Here is a 24232-nt window from a genome sequence, read left to right as displayed (position 1 = left end):
CTGTGAATTTAACATATACTGTATGGCTGACAGAGACTGCTGCAGGTGAGAGTCAATACTTCAAATAGTTTCTTCCAAACTACCTTTGTTGTGTTTCAGAGCACTACCCACGATGGTGAGCCAAGAGCGCACCACTTCATGTTCTCCTCAAGACCCTAACTGGACAGTTCAAGAATTAAAAAAGTCCTCCTCTTCATAGGTCTTGCCATGATCAGGCTTCCCCAGAGGAAGAAAAAAATCCCATCAAAATTTAAAACAGATGATTACAAATTTACCAAGGCAATTAAATACCATCAAGGGGAGCATTCTAATAAGTATAGTATCTGCTTCCTAGATTATCCATGTATCTGAGAGAGAAGTGATGAGCAATAAACAAAGCACCACATTAGGGAAGCAGTACAGAAGCAGCAGAAACTACTGAACATCAGAATGGGTGGAAGAAAACCTGCAAATGCACACCTCTGTAGTTCACTGATCAGACCTCAGTGCTGGAGTAGAACAGGGTGCATGAAAACAAATGAATTAAGTATTTATTTCTTCATAACTGTCAGGACACAAACTCCAACCAACGAACTTTCTCTAAACATATTTTAAAGATAAAGGAAGTTTGGGACATAGTATTCTTGCACAGCTTTTAAGCATATTTAATTCTAGTAAGAGTTACAGTTAACACATTCTTCCATTCTTATGACTTTGACATACATTTTTCATTGCAATTCCTGCCACTAGTAATATTTATTAAGTTCAGATTAATTAGGTAGGGCACAAAACATATTCCAGTCTACCAACTTTGGTAGTTCACTGGGCCATCTGCTACAAGGAGTATTTGTTCATCCTCCTCCACACTTTAATCAACAAATCCATGCTGGCACAAATTCAACAGCTCCAGCTTGTAAGGCTCCCTTGGGCACGTTGTCAAAAATCAAAACCCTTGGGCAAGGCAGGGCAGTGGCCTTCATTGCAGGCCCCCTGTGCACAGCACATGGTGGGACAGACAGTGATGGTGACATTGTGCCATGACCGCTGCCACTCACTACAGAGGAATGCCTCACAAAACAAAATCCACATCATGATGAACATACCCACGTCTGGTGCTTTTATTTCTAGGTAAGAGCTCCAATGGGTGAAGTGCTGAGAAGCAGCGTGTCCTCACTCAGGCAGTGCTGGGAGCTGAGACTGGCTAAACATTTTGCAGGTCTGGCTCTGACTTCAAAAGCAGACTCTTGTAAATATAATTCAAAGGCTGTAAGTTTCCTTCTATATTGCATCTAGTATATAAAGCTTAGAAGGAAAACAGGCAAGGTCTATTTTTTTCCTAGAAAAGCCGCCCTGAATTCCCTCAGCGAAAATGGCAGAATTAACAAGAAAAACAAAAACATGCATTCTCTTTACATTTTCTTCTCCATTATGCTTGGGTGAAGGCACCAGAGTTGAAATATGTTGGAGATTACTGTTCATACGAGGTACAAATTACAGCAGGGCCCAGTGTGGGGCCACACCATGACCTGCCAGTGGTGGTCACAACCAGCTCCAGCCATCCCCAAGCCAATGCAAACAACACTGAGAAGTCCTACCAGGTGCCAAGGAAGGCAGCGTGGCTCAAAGGGATCAGGGAAAGAAAATAGCAGCCATTCAGGGCTGAAGACCCGCTCCTGGGGAGAGGCAGCTCCGTGCCATAGGGCAGCCCAGCTGAGGGGAAGGAAGGCCGCGGCCTTGGGCACGCCTGTGCCAGAACTTCTCTGAGGGACTGTGGCCCAGGGTGACAGAAAAAGACATTACACACAAAGCAGCAGGAAACTGTTACACAAAACAACCCTCCCAGGTTAAATGTTGATGGACTTTGTGTAACTAGTGGTGAAAATTCACAATTTTCTTTTGGCCTAAGGAGGGGAAATATAGGTATTACACATAATTGCATCCTTTAGTTCAGTAGCAAAGTCCTTGGTTAGAAGTTTGTTTTTAAAAGTAATTAAGTAAAACCCCTGACTTTAGATTGTTTTGCCTGCAGTGCTTTCCAACCATTCTGAAATTAATGCTTTCCCCTTCTTTTCTAGGTTAGATATTGAGCAGAAGGGAATTATTCATTACTAAAGGAAAACAGAAGCACTGAAAAGATAACATAAAAGAACAAGGTCCTGCATGTGAAAAACAACACCTGGATCAAACTGTTGACTAACTCCTGACTGTCGCTTATCTTCTCCTTTTCCCCTCTGCACCCAGAAATCCAGAAAAATGTTAGAACTGGTGCTATCAATAATATCAAAATAATACATGCTTCAGAAATAAATGGGCAACCCATATATGATACAAATAAATTCTGCCACTGTCGTTATAGTAACACTCTATGTTTCCAGCTCAATTTTCAACAGCTGTAAGACATCATACATTTACGAGTTTCTTCAGTAGAGTTAATATCTTTCAGTAACAACTAGAGCTCTAGCTAATTTAGTCTATTTAGCATATAGTCCTGAATACATCAGGCAATGCCAGACAAATTCTTTGTCTGCTTTCTTTTTCACATGTTGCCAAAATTTCTTCTGCATTTTCCACTTTTTTTTTTTTCTTTTTCCGTCATGATGATATGGTCCTTTTGGTTGATTCAGACTCCTGAGAGTCAAGGAGGACTGCTTCTTCCTACGGTGTTCAGTCATCTCTGGGATTCCACTTTTACTCTCTGCATATGGCTAGGAACCAAAGTAGTCCTAGGTCAAACAAGAGTGGAGTATTATATATTAGCAGTAAATTTTTGAGCTACTGTTAATCCAAAACTAATCTTCAGCTCTGTTGTCCATGGACAATTTGGTTTTTCAGGATAAAAGTAGTGAGCTATCACACATTGAGAAAAAAGGTTTCTGGATAAGCAACAGACAGTTTCAAAAGGGCAGGTATGCAGCTTGTGTAGCTAATCAGAAAAAGAAGTACCAGTGCCTCCAAAGAAAGGAGAAACATCACATGAGAACTACAAGGATAGTGAAACTAAGGACAAAATAAATCCTTAGTTTCACCATGATTTTTAGGAAATATCTGTCTATTTTAGCCTGAAATACTTTCAACACAGTTGATTTATAATATAAAATAAAATATAGCCCTCAGATGAAATGCAAACCTCTTATTTTATTAGTATTACAGAAACCCAGCGTAATTAATAATAATAAAAATAATAATCGCATGGACAGGCTCCTAAACAAATCTAGTTTTCAACAGTATAGAAATAGTTGCTGCATTTTGGGAATGTACTTCCTGCAGTTTCTTTCACCAGGGACACCTTTTTCCTCTCCCTTTAAACTCTCAATCCCTTCTTTAACCAGCCACTGTGATAGAGTCTTACCTCTGAATGGCTGGGAAGAATGCGGTGTGAGTAACTCTTTTCAGAAGCTGCCATCAATTCATCTTTAAGGAGAATCCTGAAGGAGCAGTTTGTGAGCTCTCCAGCTGGCATCTTCCTCCAAAGAGATCAATCACATTACCTCCTAGACATGTTAAACTTCAACCAGTCCAGGAAGCAAGAGCCCCAAGTTTGTTTTAAAACCTGTGTCTCCAGCTCAGCAGTCTTGCAAGCCATTGCTATGCCACCTGGCCTGCTCATCAAACTATTTATCATTTCCATTAATGCTGCCTTTGTGCTGTACAGGAAGAATGCAAGCAAATGCGCTTTGCAGTAGGCTGAACAGATGAACCTTTTTCTGTACAAAAGAACAGTAATGCTCTTTTAAATGCTACCCCTATCTTCAGAATCTCAAAAAGTCAAAAAATAATAATATATTGCTTTGTTGAGCTACCAGAATATTTTCTCTATTTTAAGCAAGTTGTTTCCTCTCACACCTCTCTGTACCCTTCTTCTCTCCAGATGCCCCTCTGCCAATTTTTCTGATTATGTCTCAGAAAAATATCATTGTGTATTGGACTTTGAAAGGAGTATGGTTAGGAGGGAGGAGAATGCCAATTTCTTGGTCATTGGTAACATGCTTCAAATCCACCAGAACAGTTCACTGCTATAAAGTGATTCACAGATATTGAACATCTTGAAAACATTTCCTATGAACTCTCAAGATTAGTTACAACATCTTCAAGCTGTATTAAAAAAAAAAAAAAAAAAAAAAAAACTCTAGTGAAAGGGTTTAAAAAAAAAAAAAAAACAGAAATTGCACCTTCTAGCAGGACTACATGAACAGTGGACTGTTTTCTGTTCTTTGGATATAAGAGCATAATACAGAAGAAGAAATCATTAAAAAAATACAGAGAAAATACAAATGAAGGGAAAATACAGTTTGATTTATTTATATTATACAGCCTGATTTACTCATATTTAGCCTTTTTACTACATTAAGATCACTTTACCCAATGCTAGAAGAGTAAAACAACCTTAATTTGTCATCAGTTATATTTAAACCTACTTAAATATAGTATGAAAATGGTGTAAAGTGTCCTTAATGGAAAATAAGCTTTAAGGAAAAAATCTAGAAATACATAATCCAGAAAAGTTTATCTCCATACTGTAAGTGTAATTAATACAGATCCTTATTAACAGCTTTAGAGTTGAACATTTTAGAATGATTTTTCAGTCTTATAGTTGAAGAATTAGAGAACAATCAGAATATTATTCGTGTGCTATATGTATTTTTTATTAATTTTGATTCCTAACAGAACAAAAAATGATAGCACTATAACAGAAAAAAAAAAAAAGTATCTGTAACTGATTTCAGTAGCAGTTTTGCCAAAGTAAATTATATTTAACAAACCCTTTCTCAGGGAGTATGGCTGTTCTGTTTAGATTAACTTCAATTGAAAATTTAGAAATTAGATTTATTAGGGCAAGCCAAGATGCACTAGTAATCCATGATAATATTAGCATGTGCCAGAATGAACTCCGGAGGTCTCTTTGGATGAAAACAACTCTTCCTTCTGGGAGAAAAATTTTAGATGTACTCGGCTCTGCAGTGCTGAGCTCCCTGTATTTACTCTCTTATCAAAGCCCCCAAGTGATCTACCAGCACCAAGTCTTCTTCAGAGTCGCAGAAGAACTCCTGTGTGTAAATCTAACTACACTTAGACTATGTCAACATGTTTTCTCATATGTTGATGAATACATTCCAAGCTTCACTCTCCCCATATATGGTCTTTCAGTTATACAAACACACTTAAAGAAGGTACAGTGCTTCTAATTCAGCAGTTTATTAATAACTTGGTTTTGTTTTCTGTTTTTGTTTTCTTTTGGAGGGGAGGTGTTTGATAGGAAATCACAGAATCATACATAGAATATCCCGAGTTGGAGGGGACCCACAATCATCATCAAGTCCAGCTCCTGGCTCCACCCAGGTCCCCCCTCAAAATCAAACCATTTATATTACTTTTGAGCATATTACTAGAAAAGTTTTAGTAACATTGAAAAACTTTTTTTTTTTTTTGTCACCCAGTATGACAGGACAAATAAAAGATATGCTACTTTCAAGTGAAAACATTTTTCAAAAGTTTTCTCATTTATGGAGCCATGCCAGTAATCACAGAATGCTTTTCAGTTTAGCTGGCTAGTTCAGTAGGCTTAGGGTTAAAAAGAGCTTAATAAGAAAACCAGGGATCTAGGTTTAACTCCAGCAGTCAGAGTTCCACTGTAATACTTCACAGATCACTTAGTTTTTCTGTCTTGGATCTTACCATCTGAATGTTAAATCCATTTTACTTTATTGCTGTTTCAGCATAACCAGATGCAACTGAAGTACAATACAATAATCAGATTTATTGTTTTCCTGAAATGTGCACTTCAGAGCATGTGTATGCATACATGTTTTATAGTTAGTTTCAAATAGCTGATTCCAGTTCAGCCTCTTTCCAGTAACAATTCTCTTCTAATGACTTTTCAGCACCATGGTGAAAAAGCCTTATACCCCATCACACACACTTCCACAGGAGGGAATCAATGCACTGTTCAAGTTCAGAGGAGGTCTTAAGTTCATGGAAAGGTCTTGGTCACTGAAAGAAGATGAAGAAAATGATTCATTTTTTTTCTTACCCCCAGAGTACTTATCAGCTGCAGCATACAGCAGCTAAAAACAGAGGACTGTCCATTCCTTCCCTCACCTCTACACTTAGTGTGTGAAAATAAAAGCAAAAAAATATATCATTGAAGAAAATGTTGAAAATGAAGAAAACATTGACTTTTATTTTAAATTTGCCATGTTTTTTCTAGTGTTGCTATCCAGCAACGTATATGACATTTCTCTACATATGTGGCTCTATTATGATATGACTGATTTGAAATACCACTGTTACTCAGTTTTGTAGTTGTGAAATGAACACATTCTGAAAGCTTTATTTTCAGTGTGATGATAATGATAGCAATGACAATTAACAGTACTGGGTAATTCAAAAGAATTCTTATAATATGAGGAAGTATGATCTCTCAAATGGCTGACATCTATGAGTAGTGCAGTTGCGGATGAAGAGTAAAAGAGATCTACTACAGTCAAAAGACAAAACAACTTTTATCAAAGCTGTCAGAATCAGTGTAAAATGAAGCAGAAGGGTAAGTTCAGCAATTTCCAGCCATACCGTAGAAATATCACTAATGCATCAAACTATAACAAACTAAATAAGAAATAATATCTACTAGAAATTGGGATAGACTTGGTTTGAAATGAAGCACAAATGAACACTCTAAACTGGAATTATGCTAGGTAAGCACATTTATTCTCGGAAACAAAAGCAGTTATTTTTTTGCACTACAAAAGTTGATAGTGCAAGAGAGAAAAACACTCTAGGAATGAAGCTAAAATGGATTATTTGATCTGAGACTGATGTAGAGCAATTTACAAAGGGCTTGACATCTCAAGTGCATTTCACAGTGTTCCTCCAGCCAGAGACAAAATATGTAATAGTGTTATAGAGGTGAAAACATACTTAAATTTGGGTAAATCTGAGATGTTTATAATTATGCCACATGCAAAATGTGAGATTATGTCTCCATTTTCCTGTTTTCATTTTTCAGTTAAATTGACTTGCCTTTCACATATTTTCTCTATTTGAAAATACTGAATAAAATGTACCACTGTTCAAGAAAGCAAGCAACAATAATTTTGATCATAAATTCACTAGCCAATTTTATATGATTTAAATTCTTAAGTTTATTCAAACCCACAAATATCATTTAGAGTTTGTTCATTGACAGTTCAATTTCTGGAAATATGGCATCCACTTGTGTTCCTTAGGTTTGTAGAAAAATTCTATAATGTACTTTATTTTTCTTTTTTATATTAAGACAAATACTGCATCTTGTTCCTGTAACTCCAAATTCAATTCCTGGCCAAAGAAGGGGGAGCCTCTGGTACATGTTTTCCTGAATGATGAGCTGGACTCTTGCATTATGTTTAACATGATGACAGTTAATTTTCTTTTCAAACACTTAATTTAAATATCTATATAATTATTCTCAAAGAACAACTACAGGTCCATTTACCAAAAAGAATAAGTGAATTTACTTTCTTTCTCTTCAGACAATAGCTAGAGCAATTCTTAACTTCCAAAATGTAAGAAGAATTTGAAAGTGAAATATTAACTTCACAGAATCCTCCTTACCTCTGATACTTTTACGTAGCACCAGAAAAGATATTTTTGATTTTTACTGAACCAATGGTACAGGAACTTTCTTAAAAAAGAAATACACCATACTAAGTAATCAGCTAAATCCAAATGCCACAATTAGGTTTAGCACAGACTTACTAATTATATTTTCACATGAAATTACTGTGCACAGTACTTGAAACACTCTGTACTGAAAAGATACTATGCAATATGTAATCTGTCTGGAAAATATTTCCTTATTCTCCAAAAACAGATCAAAATTATTAGCAATATTAATTATTACAGCCCTACCAAATCTGAGTTTATTATGGAAGGACTAAAAAGCCCTTGTTCTCAATGAGAAGTTTCCATTAAACTGGGGGTGTCTTTATGCAAATAGAGTCCTTGTCTGACTCAGTGGCTCAGCAGATGTGGAGCAGAATTGCATGTCATTCCAGCTGATATGCATGAGAAGCCTGAAGTCTGCTTCGTTCCCCATGGCAAATCTCTCTCTCTTTTAGATATTCATTCAGTTCACTCCATTAACAATATATTAAAAAAAAAATAGAATAACTGATTATTAGTTTATAATGTACAAATTGAAATGCACAAAAATACTTACATTAAACATGCTGTGCTAAGCTATCCTGTCCCACTCTGAATCTTTGATAAAACTTACATAAAAGCTTGCTTATTTCCAGACAGGATACCCACCCAGACTTTCAAGTACAACCAGTACTTCAAATTCTGCATGTGCTTCAAAGAGCTAGAATAAATGTTATATAAAATTGCACAAGACAAAAGACAATATACACAAAAATCCACATAGGTATAGTTTTTATCTTACAGACAGCTAATATAAGTCCAATTTGAGGAACCACTATCAATACAGTTACTTAGTAGTAATTTATATCATAGTATATCTGCACATTCAGTACAGACAGTCAGCATCAGCTTCACTCAAGTCAGAAGAGTCGTCAGAGTAGCAGTGGAAATTGTCCTAGTAGTCACCTAATAGTCCTTAGGTGGTCACAACTGCTTGTCTTTTTCTTTCTGTCTACCAAAGGCAGTATGAAAATATTGCCACTCAGGGGAAGAAAAAAAAAAAAAAAAAACTTTTAAGATGACAATTCCACACCCTTTCAAGGATATCTGTTCTTTAATTTCAACCTAAATGTTTCTAGCTAAATAATTTCAATGTCCCATTTACTATGCCATGAAACACAGGATAGGTTTTCCTGGTTGTTTTTCCTTTGCAAGACCTTTCATCCACTTCCCCTACACTAAACCTATGCCCATACACGAGAGGTTTTTGTAATATTTCTGATAGTGAAGCAACGCTTGGGTATGAACAACAATGGTTTATTATTGTGGAAGTACAAACAGAAAAATATACTGAATGCAATTGAAGAAAGTGAATGCCATTACAACTAGAATTTCTGCCAACAGAATTAGTTGGAGTCTAAAGCAAAAAAAGATTCAGGTCAGTTGATAGCTTCTTAAATACTATTGAAAGTCGATAAAACAAACCAACAGTTGCCAAGAGACCTTTACTGTCTCATTATTGTATTCATCATCAAATGTTTAACACAGCATTCTGAACATATTTTATTCCTTCTTTCTCATTCTGCTAAGGTTATGTAGATTTAGTTATGTATGTAGTTAGTTATGTAGATTTGTTTATAAAGGAAAACAGCTTTTCACATGAATTTAGGGGTTGCTCAATTTATTTACAGAGAAACAGAGATTTGAGCAGCCCTTTTCAGACCACCTCATTTTCTATTCTTCTTCATTTATATGACTGTGCTCTAAAGATTCTTAAACACTTCTTCTCATCTTTAGAGTGCACTATGTATATAATACATGGACAGAAATTTTCTTCCTGAGCTAAGATTTACTTTGAATCAGTAAATTTTTAATTTATTTTTTTTCAAGGACAAAATTTTGTCCTTAATCTTTCAGCAATGTTACTCACCTACGATCACCATACACCCATTTTCCCTAAGATATGTAATTTCTATTAGTATAAACTTACAATAACTGCAAAGGAGAAAAAAAAAAAAAGCCTCAAAATATCTGAAAATAAGATACATGAAATATAGAAATAAGAAATTTGAATTTTAATACTGGTCTCAATAAGGAAATTCTAGTGTTTTTTTAATAAAAATATCAACAAAATGGCATCTTTTTCTTTCATTTGAATTAAATCACTTGTTTCAATACTGAAGACCAAGATAAAACATTTTTATTTCTGAAGTAATTTTTTTCTGGCTTTTGCTTAAGCTTCTGTTCATAGATGCAACAGATTTTTGGTATTTATACTCATTCACCCAAGACCAAAACAAATGTTAATTAAGAAAAAAAATCAGAACCCTGTTTACATCAACTTGATCTGCATAAAGCATTAGTTGCCAATACAAGTTCCAGCAAAATTTAAAAGGTCCAGAATCTAACCATTCATGTATACTTTGCTCTGGAGTTCTCTGGGATTCACAAACTTATTTGGTATTTATCTACTCTGTTATCTTTATCATAGAAATTGGAGCATGTACTTGAAATTTTAATATTTTGAAGAAGATAAATTACTGCTTTGAGACCAATTTAAACTATTACGACACACAGCTGAAGAATATACTGTCATTTTCCCCCTTTTCTTTCCTAAAGACGATTGACTGTAGCAAATCTGTAAACTGAAATGATTTAATTAGCATCCAGGGACAGTTTAGTGGTATTTAATTAACAAATAGACCATAAGTTATTTTAAGAAAAATAAAATAAAATAAAATAAAATAAAAACTAACCAACCTCTGGTTACATCCTGCCAGTTCTTTTATGGGAAATTCTAGGTAAAAGGAACGTACTTTGCAGTTTAGATGGATCACAGGAAACAATACTTATCTTTAGACTAGCAAGAAAAATGTTCATGAGCCTGATTCCAATTTTTAGTCTGTACAACAGATGGACTACATGAAAAAAGTCTAATGAGAGTTAAGATGAAGGGAGAAACAAATCATAGAAGGAAGCAGAACATAGCTATTATTTGAAGCAAAAATGTCAGTGCACTAGTGTTCAAACACAAATTCACAGAAAAAGAAGACAAACTTTCTTCCCTGAAAAAACAGGCTCATCTACCAACTGTCACAATGTCCACTCCCTAAGATAGTACCAAGACAGAAATCTTCATTATATTAATACCTTTGCATATTCTGTGATCATTTTTATTTTCATTACCTTATCCCAATTGTAACATTACTAACACAAGATAGAATTAACCTTTCTAGCTTATTCATCTGTTTCATCCTATTTGTAGAGGCTCAACTCTTTCTCATTATGCTGTATTCAACCTGACCTTTGCTCTCTCTAGGGTTACTGATCATATCCCTTTAGAAGCATCTCTGTCCCCATTTCAGCAGGACACCACTTCCAGTTTCTCATGTGCTTTCCTGCTTTCCTCATTACAGGCTCCTGAACCTGCGAGGCAGGTCTGATCAGCACAAGACAACTCAATATTCTGACTGGACTAGACTCCACAGCTTAACTTTCTCTGGATTAGCCATTTCTGCATAATAAAGCTGAGGAGGGTCGGAAGAAGCACCTAGTTAGTACCCCTAGGGTCCAATCTATGCATTAAAAGCAACTTCTTTATCGCTTTTCTTAAATTAGTAGCAAGATACACAGTGATTCCTCCACAGAGGATACAGGGAGAGTACTTTGACTAGGGAAACAAACAAACCGGTAATAAATGTTCTTTGTGGTAATCATTTAGATGGGTGGATGTTCGCTGTTGTAAAGGGAGCCTGGGATTCCAAATTTCTCTTTTATTTAAAACTGGGCTCTAAACATGGATTGTCATGCTCTATACCACCTTCATCCTGTTACAATCACGTAACTGGCTTTCCTTCATGTAAGATTGCACGTACAGCAGATGCATGCGGTAGGACACAATGGTGCTGTCAGAACAGTTGAAGTGTGCACTTGAAGTATCAGTTTCCAGTGCATTCCTGGGAATGACACTAGACTGTCATGGGCTTTAACTGATTGCAGTGTCAAATAACCACACAGCCTTTTCCACTTGCTCAAGAAATACTGAAGGAATGATGAACTTGTATACCTTTCCTCAGAATGGACCTACAGTCTTCTAAGAATTTGGCGTGTGCCACTCCTCAGTCTTGACTTAATGTTATCTTGAGAAGAATCCAGACATATGCATGCTTTCTACTTATATTTAAAGTATCATCTCTCCTTGTATCCATATTTATAAAGTAATAATAGGAATACATAATGTAAATTTGACATACACACACAAAAAATTAACAATTAGCAACAATGTCCAAATTTAACTGCTATAGCAAAATATGATTGTCTTGAACAGGGTCCTTTTGGGAACTGTCCATTCAGAAGAAGAAAATCCATAACTCAAAAATTATCATAAAACAAGGCATGCATTATCACCCTAAACAGCATTTCCAAAGGAGAATAAAATGTGGGTGATTAAAAGACAAACAAAGGAGGTGAAAATATGATATCCATCTTATATCAAGGAATTACTGGCCAAACAAAAGAAACATATAAAGTGATAAATGATTTGCCTCCATTGTCTTCAGTTTAATGAATTTGAAATTAATTCTTAATGGCATAAGGACTCTTACAATACTTAGTTTCAGCCAAAACTATCATGTTCAATTTCAGACACAGGTTCACAACTCAGCTTTGTCTTATCCCATGGCTGGAGATAGTGTCTTCCTCAGATGAAGGAAGTACTTCCTTTCAAAAAATTCCTTCCCTCCCCACCCCTCACCCCCCAAAAAAACATTTTGCAGCTGAACTATAAAAAGATTTAAACTCCGCTTTAAGACTGACAGTTTCTCATAGCTAAGAGTTGTTTCCATATGTACTTGAAAGGCAAGTGATGCTGTGGACTTCCCAGCGGTGTGTCCTGCCTTTGAAATCTTTGAGTTGTCCAAAGGGGATGCTATTAAAAAAAAGAAACTGACTGAGTTGTCCAAAGGAGATCTACTAAAAACTGACAGTCTTAAAAAAAAGTATAATTTAATTTTACTTACAGCAATAGCCACAAAAAAAAAAAAAAAGAGGATTACTTTTTAATTTTTTTTTTCTGTCTCCTCAGAGTGCAATAGATTTCAAGAAAAAAGATGTAGCTGAGACTAATGTTATCAGCAGGTTATTGTTAACAGCAAATATCTTATTATGAAGGGCCTGGAAACTCAAGAAAAAATACAAATATAAAGTGAATATTTTCAGGAAATAATACTTTATGCTTATTTAAAATAAATAAATAAATTCCTAAACTTCCTTATTCATTCTTAATCTCCACCCACATTTTTTTAAAAAAGATCTCATGCTCTTTTTTCTCTAGTGTTTACAGTAGTCACTGGTAGATCAAGTAGATCACAGCAAACACAAGGAAAAAAAAACATTTCTATCTTCATTCCTATTTCTACTTATATCCTGACTTTGAAGCATTCTTTATAAGATCAGATAAGTTAACAACATATCTCTTTCATAAAGCATGGACTTTAGAGAGCCCATTAAACAATAATTTTTTATTTCGATTATTTCATTGTTGTTGTTGGAAGGGGGAAAGTTACAACCACAAATTACTTTTCCAATCTTCATTTGATTAAAATTCGAGAGTTTCTTTTCACTTCCTGTCCTATTTCAAAAGGATACAAGAATTAAAAAAAAATAATTATTATTAAATAAAATAACAAGCTCGACATTTCTTGCCTTAAGTCTGTAAAAATAAACTTGAAATCAGGAGCTTGATTATGCTTTTGGTACCTTCAGCCAAGAAACTTTTAGAAAAGGAGCCTCTAAACTTCACTGACCTGCCTTTTTTTTTTTTCTTTAAAGGCATGAAGAAATAAATTGGTTACATATAATTTTATGCACTGCCATCTCTGACTGTTCCCTTCTCACTGTTTGCTAGATACACACCTTATTTGAACTTAAATAGGAAGCAGTCATTCTGTCCTTCTGTAACTGGTTTATCTAGCAGAGTTAGTCTCACTACATGTAGCCTTACCACGTAACACATATTGATGGTTTCTTAATTTCATTTTTGTATTTCAGATTTAGATAAATGGTAGTGTTATGTAACAAAAGTATCAACAATCTTCCAGCCCAATAAACTATGAGAAGGGTTTGAGACTCATTTTTTTCTTGTCATTGTCAGTTCAACAAGCATGGAAGAAGTCTGTAACATTTCCAAGAAGATTAAGTTATTTGTCTGGGTAGCTTCCTTGTGTCTTCCATTACTGGGGAATAAAAGCTCTTAGCAGCCTTTAGTTCTGGCCTCCACTAAATAAACCTCAAATCAGACTTACCTTTTTAAATTTATGTTTTTAAAAATATTTTTCAAATCAAATGCCATTTTCAGGGCAAAATAGAAATTTTAAGGTGAACTTAAGGGAAAGGTAGCAAACTGGTATATTTCTGCTGGAAAATCAGGAGTTCATTTTTAACTCATATGAATTATCTGCAAAACAAGCCTCAAAACTTCCTTTGTTTTCAACCCATACCAGCCAAAAACAGGGCTCCTTCTGCAAATCTCTTTGAAAATGAAGATACTGAAATTCTAAACAAATATAGCATCTGATATCTAACTTAGCCAATGCCAGAAGCAGCAATAGAATTTAACTGTTCTATTTGACCAGGCATTCTAGTACATCTTTCAAGTTAACATATTTTTCTTCAAAATCTAAGTTTTAAATAAAATCAAAAGACATAGCTGTTAGCAACTGTTAAAATACTGAGGTAAACAAAGATAAAACATGACTGATTTATTGACAGCTGCAAGCCCAGACACACAGATTTCAGAAAATGAGGCATACATTCGAGAATACTTACTCTAATAAATCCACATTTTGTTATGCACACATATATATACAAATATATTTTGTTATGCAAATATATATTTATTATACACTACCCTGCCAATGGAATCTCTAGTAAATTAGATGAAGTTTTCTTAAAATAAAGCTGTAACAGTAGCAACACCACTCCTCCTTCTACTTGTATATGTGAATATATCTGCATATACTCTAATGCTTTAGCCTTACCAGTGCTGTCATCGTAAACAACAGTAACTGTCTTCCACTTGAAGAACTGCACAAGGTCAAGGATGGCACGGCTGAGTGAAGAGAAGTCTGGATAGAGACTGACATAGAAGGAGTCCTTGTTGTCTGACACTTGGTGTTTCCAGCGGGTCTGGATATGTGGAACACCCAAAGCATTGCAGATGGATTGCACAGCATTAGCTGAGGAGCTATGAGATGGTCCAAAGATGGCAGCCACCCCAAGGGACAGCTGATCACAGGCTGAAGAGGAGACAGAAGTCTGTCAATGATGAGAGGAAACAAGGCAGTGTGCCAGAAGGTATTGCACAATTCATATTAAATAAAGGCTCCCCATGAAACAAAACTGAGAGATTATTTCTTCTATAACACTTTTTTTTTTTTTTTTTTTTACAGTTTTCAACTTCAGACTACATTTTTAGTCTTTGACTGCGAGCTGATGAATAGCAACACTTAACATCTAAGTAGTGCTCAGCTACATTTAGTAAACACTTCTATGTCAGTGGAAGTCACAAAGGCCAGCAATTGTGCATCTTGTAAAAAACACAGACGAGAGAAGAGATTTATGCTCAGCTGCATCTTCATTTTGGAAAAGGGCCATATGAGACAGTATTCTAATCTAGGCTGTTTAAACGTTAACATCTTCCTCAATCCATCAATACTATTTCTATTGTGATCCTAATTACTTAGAAATAGTGTATCTTAAGTGAATTCCAGTTAAGTGTCAAGTAAACGATGAATTACATTGAAATGGACATTTGAATTTCTGTATCTGATAAGTATATATGTTGACTAGACCAACATTTTCCCTAAAAGAAAAATAAATTGCTATCTACTAGTGGAAAAAATAAAAATAGAAAATAAGAAAAAAAACACTGTGTTCATTCTTAAACACTGGAAATACTCTATTTTGCTACACCTATATTAATAAATACAAAACTGGCCCTGAGAGTCACTGTCATGATACTGCTGCATTAAAGTGGCTTAGTGTTTGTCTTTCCAATATAGGGTGGCCCCATATACTCCTGTGCATTAGCAGTCTCTGGTCTGTACTATTTCCTGCTGTATGCTCCAGCATTATCTTGCAGAACATGAGTTGACACATGCTAGAAAGAAGCCAGGAGAATTAGGCAGTACTGGAGACCAGTGCTGCAGCCCATGCCCTGCTCCAGTTCAAATTGCCACTGTAGAAATAACCTCTATGAGTATGCAGTTCTGGAACACAACAGGTTCTGCCTTCTAAGAAAACAGCCTGTTTGTTAGAGAGAAGCAATGAAAAGTACCTCCATAACCCAATGTGGATGTGAGTATTTATATGAGGTTTGATTAATTAATATTGTTACACTACCATCAGTGTTCCTGACAGCTGAGGAAAGAAGCAGGAGAAACAAATCTTGCTGCATTATTTTTTTCTCAGCAAAGCAAAATTAATTGTTTTAATTGTGCATGTCAGTCCTTTTCAACATGACGAAAATACTGCTAAGTGTCTCAACTGCATTCCAGAAACTGTGCTGGCACATCTTTTTATTCTTGCTGAGCACCAGTGGTTTAAGTGAACTTCTCGTATACGCACAGGATCTCCATTGCATTACTGAGTATCGGATCAGGGCCTAAATGACTAGCTTGATAAAAAAACATTTATGCTAATATTGCCCTTCCTAAGAGTAATCAACAAGCTTTATGCAAATGTCAGTAAATGGGATCACTAACAACAGCAATAGCTACCAGATGGTTTTTCAATGGGCTTTTTTTTTTCCCTCTGTTTCCAAGATTTGAATAATGCAATGCTTTCACACGTGATTTAATACAGCACTGGCTCTATCAGATGCATACCAATTTTTGTACTGCATTGAGGGATATTTTGTTTGCATTTACATTATTCTTCACTGAAATAGTATCTTGGAAATATTATCTTGCCTTCAGGTTGCTCTTTGGTATAGTACCTTTAAAAATCCATTAATATTTCATTTGTATCGACTTCAAAAGTATGTGTTACTAAGAGGTCTAAACAGGCTATTTTTGATGCAGTGCCTGCCTGCTCACTAATGGACATAATCATGAACCACAAAATGAGTCAAATGCTTAAACCTCATTGTTAAAACTCTGCGTTGGAGCCATCATAATAAAATGAACCATTTTATGTTGACCTTTAGCCTTTGGTTCTGAACTAAAGCACCTGTCAGCACAAATGTAGTTGGCTGTATTGTGAATTGATGAGGCAAAAAGCTATTAGCACTGGAAGATTACACAGATTTTGATACAGCCTAGTTACAAATAAAGACTTGCATTCTCATGCAAGATGCAAGTGGGAACAATGAATATATCCAATCTATTCAATATATCCAATCAATGACATTTTATCATTCTAACTTGAACTATTCTATTCTATCAAGAATTAGCAACATAATATTATGGCTAGAGCTTGGAGCCTTCAAGCCTTACCCTAAGTAAGGACTAGAAGTAGTGTTGTCATCTCCAGAAAGACTTAAAGATCCCAGAACAGATATCTCCACTCCTTACATCCTCCCTCAGGAATGAGGAGAAACTATGTCATTAAATTTCACAAGACAGAATGCACTGGAGTCAGGAAGCAGTTGAATTTGGGAGATGGGGAGGCAAAGAGAAAGGAGAGGCCAGAATTAAGGATCAACCCATTCATTCACTGTTGGCTGAGACAGAAAAAGTTCTCTCAGAACCTTCTTTAACCCATCACCCAAAACATCAGAATAACACTTCAAAAAATATGCATTAGAAGGGTAGTTCACCCCATTTCTCACAATCTCTTCTGCAAAGAAGAGACAGCCTTATATTAGAATGGTTAATTTGACTAATAAACAGGAAAAATAAGTTAGCAAGATTAACTCTGCATGTTGCAACAAAAGAGGAAAAAAATATTTCTCACTATTTCTAGACTGATTTTAATCAGTATTATATTTCACTTTAAAGTTGTACTTCGTGTATATTTTGACATAGCAGCTTCTCCCAAGTAGCATTTCTAACGTGGCTACAAATGTTTTAATTCTACTTAGCACCAAAAATCCTGTATTGCATAAAGTCTTCACGGGGTATGACATGTTGTGGACCAGATCACTTGGCAGACTTAAGGTTGAAACCTGCCATAAGGTTGACCTCTTATCCTTTTACCCTTATTTTCTTGTTAAGAATAACATTCATATGAAATTGGCTCTTCAATTTATTTTTTTAAAAAAAAACCTTCCTGTTAAAGAACATGCAATACAGTGCAAAATTCAGTCCTACTAAGTTCTGTCATCACATTTTTGTATTTTCACCTATAAAGTGCATATAGAATTTACTAAGGTTTTGTACTTTCTAGAGCATGGCAATGATGGAGTACGACTTGCATGTGGCATCACAATGTTGTAGACTAGAATGTAAAGCAATCTCAAAACAATTTTTGGGAGAATAAAAGTTTTGAAAATTTTGGAAGTGTTTTTTTTTTTTTTTTTTTTTTTTTTTTTTTTTAAGAAAATCATTTATAGTTTGGAGAAAACTTCTGAACTGAGGTCTAGATGTTCACCTGGTAACAACACAGTAAAGAACAGACCTAATTTTTAAGCTTATATAAAATGTGCAATACTATAACCGCTTGCTCTCCTTTGAAAAACACAGCTGATTAAGTATGCAAGACATACATATGCTAAAGATATTAGCAGAGATGTAGTTAAAGTGATTAAATACTTAAAACTGAATTGGAGCCTTGTTGAATATCTGGAAATGAAATTTTAGCCATGAAGTCATAAAAGTTCACATCTAGATTTGGAGCAGACTTAATGAAGGAGGGGGCTTTCTTTGTAGGCTTTCCTCTAAAGATGTTGGAAACAGCAGATGGAAACTGCTTCTATATTAAGAACCCAATTTTATTTACCTCATGGCCTCAGATTAAGTTTTGCTGGTAATATTGAAAGCGCTATATCATATTCCCATCTATAAAATGTTCACTTCTGGTGTTATGAAGTACTTTATGTTCAGGGAAAGCCTAACCCGTGGATAACTCCTACATGGGTAAGGAAGTCACTGAAACATTACAGCTCATGCAATGCAGCTCAAGTAAAACACATTGACATTTGCACCTGTACAAAACGGTTCTGTTACATGACTAACAAATTTGAAATAAGCCACTCTGAATAGGCCTAATGGCATATAGTCTTGACTATACCATTGAATAATTAGTTTTGTGGACTGAACTCCCTTCCTCTTCCAAGTTCACTGGAAGTTGGGAGCAGCTGGCATTTTACAGGAAAAATCTGGTGGTAGTGTTTTCTAATTCCAGAGGAGCTGATCTCAAAAACACCCTAATCACAAAGCTCAAAAAAAATTTGTAAAAATGATTTGCAATTTTAAACATTTAAAGAAATAGCTTTTGGACAGGGCAGTGGGAGAAAAGCTGACATATTAAATTTTCAAATAGTTACCATTACAGTCTTCAAAAGGCAGTCTTTAAAACATTTCTTTGATGTCAGGCACAACCTTGTACAGTGTCATTGCCTATGGTTTTATGGACAGACAATTTTTCAAGTAGGTAAAGCAAGGGAGTCATCTGCTGATTAAAAAAATTAAATATGCAAAAGGTTACCTTTTTTGGATGCTTCAAAACTGTCATAGAGATTTATCTTCTGGGTATCGTATGTTAATGTGGTGTTCGGCAGAAGAGTTCTGTTTCTGTTGATTGTGTTCACAGCAAATCTGAAGGCTAATTCTTCTGCTCCCATTGGACCGGATTCCACACACTCAAAAATACCTCCTGGTAGTGAGGGAAAGGAGAAAGGGGAAAAAAAAAAAAAAAAAAAAGAAAAAAAACACACCACTATTAAGCCAAAATAGCATACAAGAACATTTTTAATGATCGGTAGATTAATAAGCCTGATACAGTGCAACTAATGCAAAATATCTCATGATTTCAGTGAGGTTTGACTCAAACTATAAGCTAACAACAGTATATTTTAATCAAACTTACCTTAAAGAAAATGTGTTGTGCTGTTTTTTTGTTTGTTTTTACATTTGCTTTACTATTGTGAATAAAAAGACAATATAAAATAACCATATAATAAATAACCATATAATAAAATAACCATATAATAAATAATTTAGAAGCAAAATAGAATAGGGATGAAGAATATGTAATTATTTTACATGGTTAAACCTGAAAGGACTGAATTTACCCCTTCCAGATGTGCAAGGGCAAGATTTCTGGAGTCTTGTTTTCTATTGTTCCTAGACTTATTATGCAGCTATAATGAACTGAGAATTCATTGGAAATGCAGCACAAGAAGCAGGATATTACTGAGATGCCCCAGACTGCCTCTAAAAATGCAGATGCATAGACATTTTAGCATGACTGTGTGCCTGAACTGATAAATATGTTGACCAAAGATTCAAATTTTTTCTCATCTGCACTGAGTTGCATGTACATGTTAGCCTCATTCTCAACAGAGGAATCAACTATACTCTACATAAAGCTCCATCACAAAGCGAAAGCATCGGCCAAGCATACTGCCAGAGTAGGACATGCCCCAAATGACAGGCAATTTCTAGAATGTTTCTGAGCCAGACTTAATCTTAAATGAACCAAACAAGATTGTTGAACAGTGCTGTACTTCAGCCCTTCTCATTTTGTCATGAGACATCATCGTCCATGAAATGTAAATTAACACATGTGTTGGGGTAACAATTTATTCATGGGTCTGGAAAGGCCAAAGATATGGTGACAGTAAAAGTAATCTAAATATATGCCCTTACTATGGTGTCATGAAATGGCTCAGCAAAACGATCAGCATCAGTATGGCCTCTTCTGTCCTCATGCTAACAGTATCTGTGAATAATAATGTGGAGGACATCCACTGATTATCATACAAGGACAAATCAGGCATTGCATCAGTGCAATAAATGTTTGTCATTCACTTTCTCCTAGTGTGTGCATATTTATTTTTGAAAGTAATGTTGCTACCTGGCTTTGTATTATCAAAAAAAAATCTTATTCAACACTATACTGCTTTCTCATCAGGAAGTTCTCAGCATCTGAATGTACAGGAGCTGATTAAGGCTGAACTTTGCAAACTACCTCAGTTAGTAAATAGTCTTGTTGGGCACCCAACTAGATAATCCATTTCTAAAGCAAAAGCAATGTGTATTTAGATATTAACTCCTTCCCTTTCAGATATTGTTAAACATAAAAAGGCTTTTCAGTTTTGCAAACTTCCTGCTTCTTCCAGCCTGTTTCCCATTTCAGGAGGAAGAACAGGTGTTAACTTTTTTCCTGCAGGTAAGCTCTCAAATTCCCAGGGAGAGCCCTAGAGACAGAGGCTCAATTCATATTAACTTAAAAGCACAAGTACTAACCCGTGAGATGAGACATGACAAATAATTACTTAAATATTAGTAATCTAAAACTGAAAATGAGGCATTGATGGGAGACACAAACATGAGAAAAATACAGATATATCAGGAAATGATCCAACCTGACTGAGCATATAAGATTACACATAATCAGTAGCCAACATTAACAATACTTCAGAAGCTAAAACAAAAGTAGAGTTGGATGACATTCAGATAAACATAGGCCTATTACATTTTAAAACTAAAAAATTGACCATATTTATTTAAACAATAATACAAAATTAACAGGAAAGGCAACCTGCTTTTGGAATTAATCAAGTCCCCCCTCTCTCTCCAATGATATCTGATGGACAAGATCTTGTGTGCTTACTGCATCTAAACATTGTAAATCTGACTGTGACATACAGGAGAATTCTATTCTGATTTGGGGAAAAAAAATAAAAATACTGCAGAAAGATAAAAATTAATGAATAAATGCTAAATATAGATATTAACACAGAAGGAAAAAAAAAGAAAAAAAAAGGTTTCCATGAATATGATGAGAATTAAGACAAATTTTGTAGACTTTCCTAGAGGTTCCTGGAAAACAGTTATTCAAATGTTTATGAATAAACATGTATCACACTTATTAAAAAAAAGATCATATCCTAAGTGAGAATGGATTCATAAAAAGAAACAAGCAATACAATGCATCTTTCTTCTACCTGCAATTTTTACAATGGAAGATTTTCTTCTGTAATTTCTATTTCTCTGAAGCTCACTAAAATCTTCCTTCTTTATTGCTCTATTTTTTATTCTCCTCATCTCTTAAATTCTTGAGATGGGGAAATCCTTATCAAAGACGCAGCCATTATTCTCAGCATAAGAAAAATAAAAATGGGTTTTGACCTCCCATATCTGTGTAATTCCTAATGGTAATGACAGTCCATCATATAGTAAGACAATATTATGAAGATGTCAAAGTCCCTATCTCCTGCGAGTGGCAATAGCATGTATAATTTCCCATGTGCTCCATTCAGTGGTTTCTTCCCTCAATCACACATTTTCTGTCCCTGTGATAAATGTATCCCCTACAAAGCTGGCAGCACATGGTCTGGGTAAATTTCCGTTGCTAAGAAAACCAGAGGTAGGAAGAACAACCTGTTTTTGTTGTCTTATGATTAGGATATTTTCCTAGGAGGAAGGAAACCATAGCTTCTGTTTTCCTACTTCTGAATATTTTCCCATTTCATATTAGATAGATGCTGAATGAAAAAAATAAGAACCCCAGAAGAGTATAGATTAGACTATGTGTTTGTATTTTCTAACTTGGAAGATGTCAAACTTCCACTAGTCTCCTTTCATTTCAGTTTTATGCTACTCCTGTATCTGTCTGCTGAAGCTGGGGGGGGGGGGGGGGGGGGGGGGGGGGAGTAACATCCCATAATTAAATATTTTGGATGCTGAAAGAGGTAGGCTCATTGTAACCTTCACACTAAGAAGAGAATCAACAGGTTCTTAAACTGCACCATATCCTTCTAACATGCAAAAATGCGAGGCTCCTCCATACTGAATAGTAGCTGCTAGATTTGGTGAACTTTGGTGAACTGCACTCAGGGCACCAGAATTTTTCCTTGAACCTCTTGAATGTAGTGTGCAACTTGCACAATAAGCAGAGCAGAAGCTTAGGCAGAGACATATCTACATTTTGAATTTCAGAACATAGTCATAAAACAGATCCTTGTTCTCAAGTTGGGAGCCCTTTTAAGCATGTGTAGAAGTCTATGCTCCAGATATTTTCAGGATACTCAGCACATGAATGAGTTCAGGAATTGACAGGAATGGGAAGTTTTACAGGGTGCTTTCTCCATTGTTGCCTAAGGTGCAAGTAGAAATTCAATGTGTAACTTCAAATTGCCTTGTCCTTACTTTTATGTTGTATTTGTTCTGAATATGTAAGTAGTAGCAAAAAAAAAAAAAAAAAAAAAAAAAAACACTGACTATTTTTTAAAAGAAAATATTGTGTAAATCCACTGGCTTAATACTGGAAGACAAGCCAGAAATTACACTAGATGTTTTTAATAAAATGGAAAGCAAATGAATAAAAAGGTTTGGCTTTGCACTTCAGCTGCACTCAATTGTAAAGGGATACTGGCTTCCCAAAGCTGTTATAGCATACTGAATCATGCTGTTCCCTCCCAACAATGCTTTTTCTCTGCTACCTATGTACCATTTCATTCGGGATAGCCTTATTAATAATCAAGCTGAGGAATGCACTGCATGCTCTCAGATAAGCACACAGAACAGTCGTATATCTTGCCATTGATACATGAACAATCAGCCAAGCCAATGCCTATCTCTGTCTAATAGCTTGAGAAAATATAGGTGTTGGGGTTTGTCTTATTTTAACAGAATCACACAATCGTCTAGGTTGGAAGAGACCTTCAAGATCACCTAGTCCAACCTCTGACCTAACACTAACAAGTCCTCCACTAAACCATATCACTAACTTCAACATCTAAATGCCTCTTAAGACTTCCAGGGATGGTGGCTCAACCACTTCCCTGGACAGCCCATTCCAATGCCTAACAACCCTTTCAGTAAAGAAGTTCTTCCTAATATCCAACCTAAACCTCCCCTGGCACAACTTTAGCCCATTCCCCCTCATCCTGCCACCAGGCACGTGGGAGAATAGACCAACCCCCACCTCACTACAGCCTCCTTTAAGGTACCTATAGAGAGTGAACACCACATGCAGATCCATAATAGGCAGAAACACAAGTTCTTCTGAGTGATCAGCAGCACATCCTAGAGGAAACAGCTGATTTTTCTCCGCTACCTCACAATAGAGACAGAAAACTTTAAAGGAGTAGTAAAATTCCTATTTAATGCTTAGCTTGCTTTAATGGTCTCATATATGACGTCTTCAATTACAGTGTAAATGATATGGCAATGCATCTCTGCCCTATAACAAAAAGGGTAGGAAATATGGCATCACGTAACTACAGCTCAATCTGTACCTCATAAAATTTTATTGACTGTGTACGGTAGGTGACTACTCTATAGTTGAGCATTTTTTCAGGTTTTTACTGTCATGATAGCCACTTCACTAAAGCTCACAACATTCTTATAGTGATTAACACCTGAAGAATCACTGTGATGAGGAATGTTTCAGACAGGACAATACAAGCCATATATGCAAGGGCAATTGTAAGACAGTCTTTAAATACTGTATCAGTGATATTGAT

The 24232-nt window shown here is 35.6% G+C and overlaps 1 protein-coding gene across 10 annotated transcripts in view; it reads right to left on the bottom strand.

The window, feature by feature from the left end:
• Window positions 1–24232, bottom strand: part of GRIK2 (glutamate ionotropic receptor kainate type subunit 2) — a 411568-nt gene that overhangs the window by 260220 nt on the left and 127116 nt on the right. For all 10 annotated transcript variants that reach the window (XM_040551172.1, XM_040551173.1, XM_040551178.1 and 7 more), the window contains 2 exons: window positions 19246–19413; window positions 14637–14894 (listed from right to left, as the gene is read on the bottom strand). In XM_040551172.1, coding sequence (XP_040407106.1) covers window positions 14637–14894; window positions 19246–19413 — 426 coding nt within the window. The remainder of the gene's footprint in view (window positions 1–14636; window positions 14895–19245; window positions 19414–24232) is intronic.

Source organism: Cygnus olor, chromosome 3, assembly GCF_009769625.2.
Source record: "Cygnus olor isolate bCygOlo1 chromosome 3, bCygOlo1.pri.v2, whole genome shotgun sequence".
NCBI classification, from domain to species: domain Eukaryota; kingdom Metazoa; phylum Chordata; class Aves; order Anseriformes; family Anatidae; genus Cygnus; species Cygnus olor.
The sequence above is the reverse complement of the archived record's forward strand: the minus strand, read 5'-3'. Positions and strand labels throughout refer to the sequence as shown.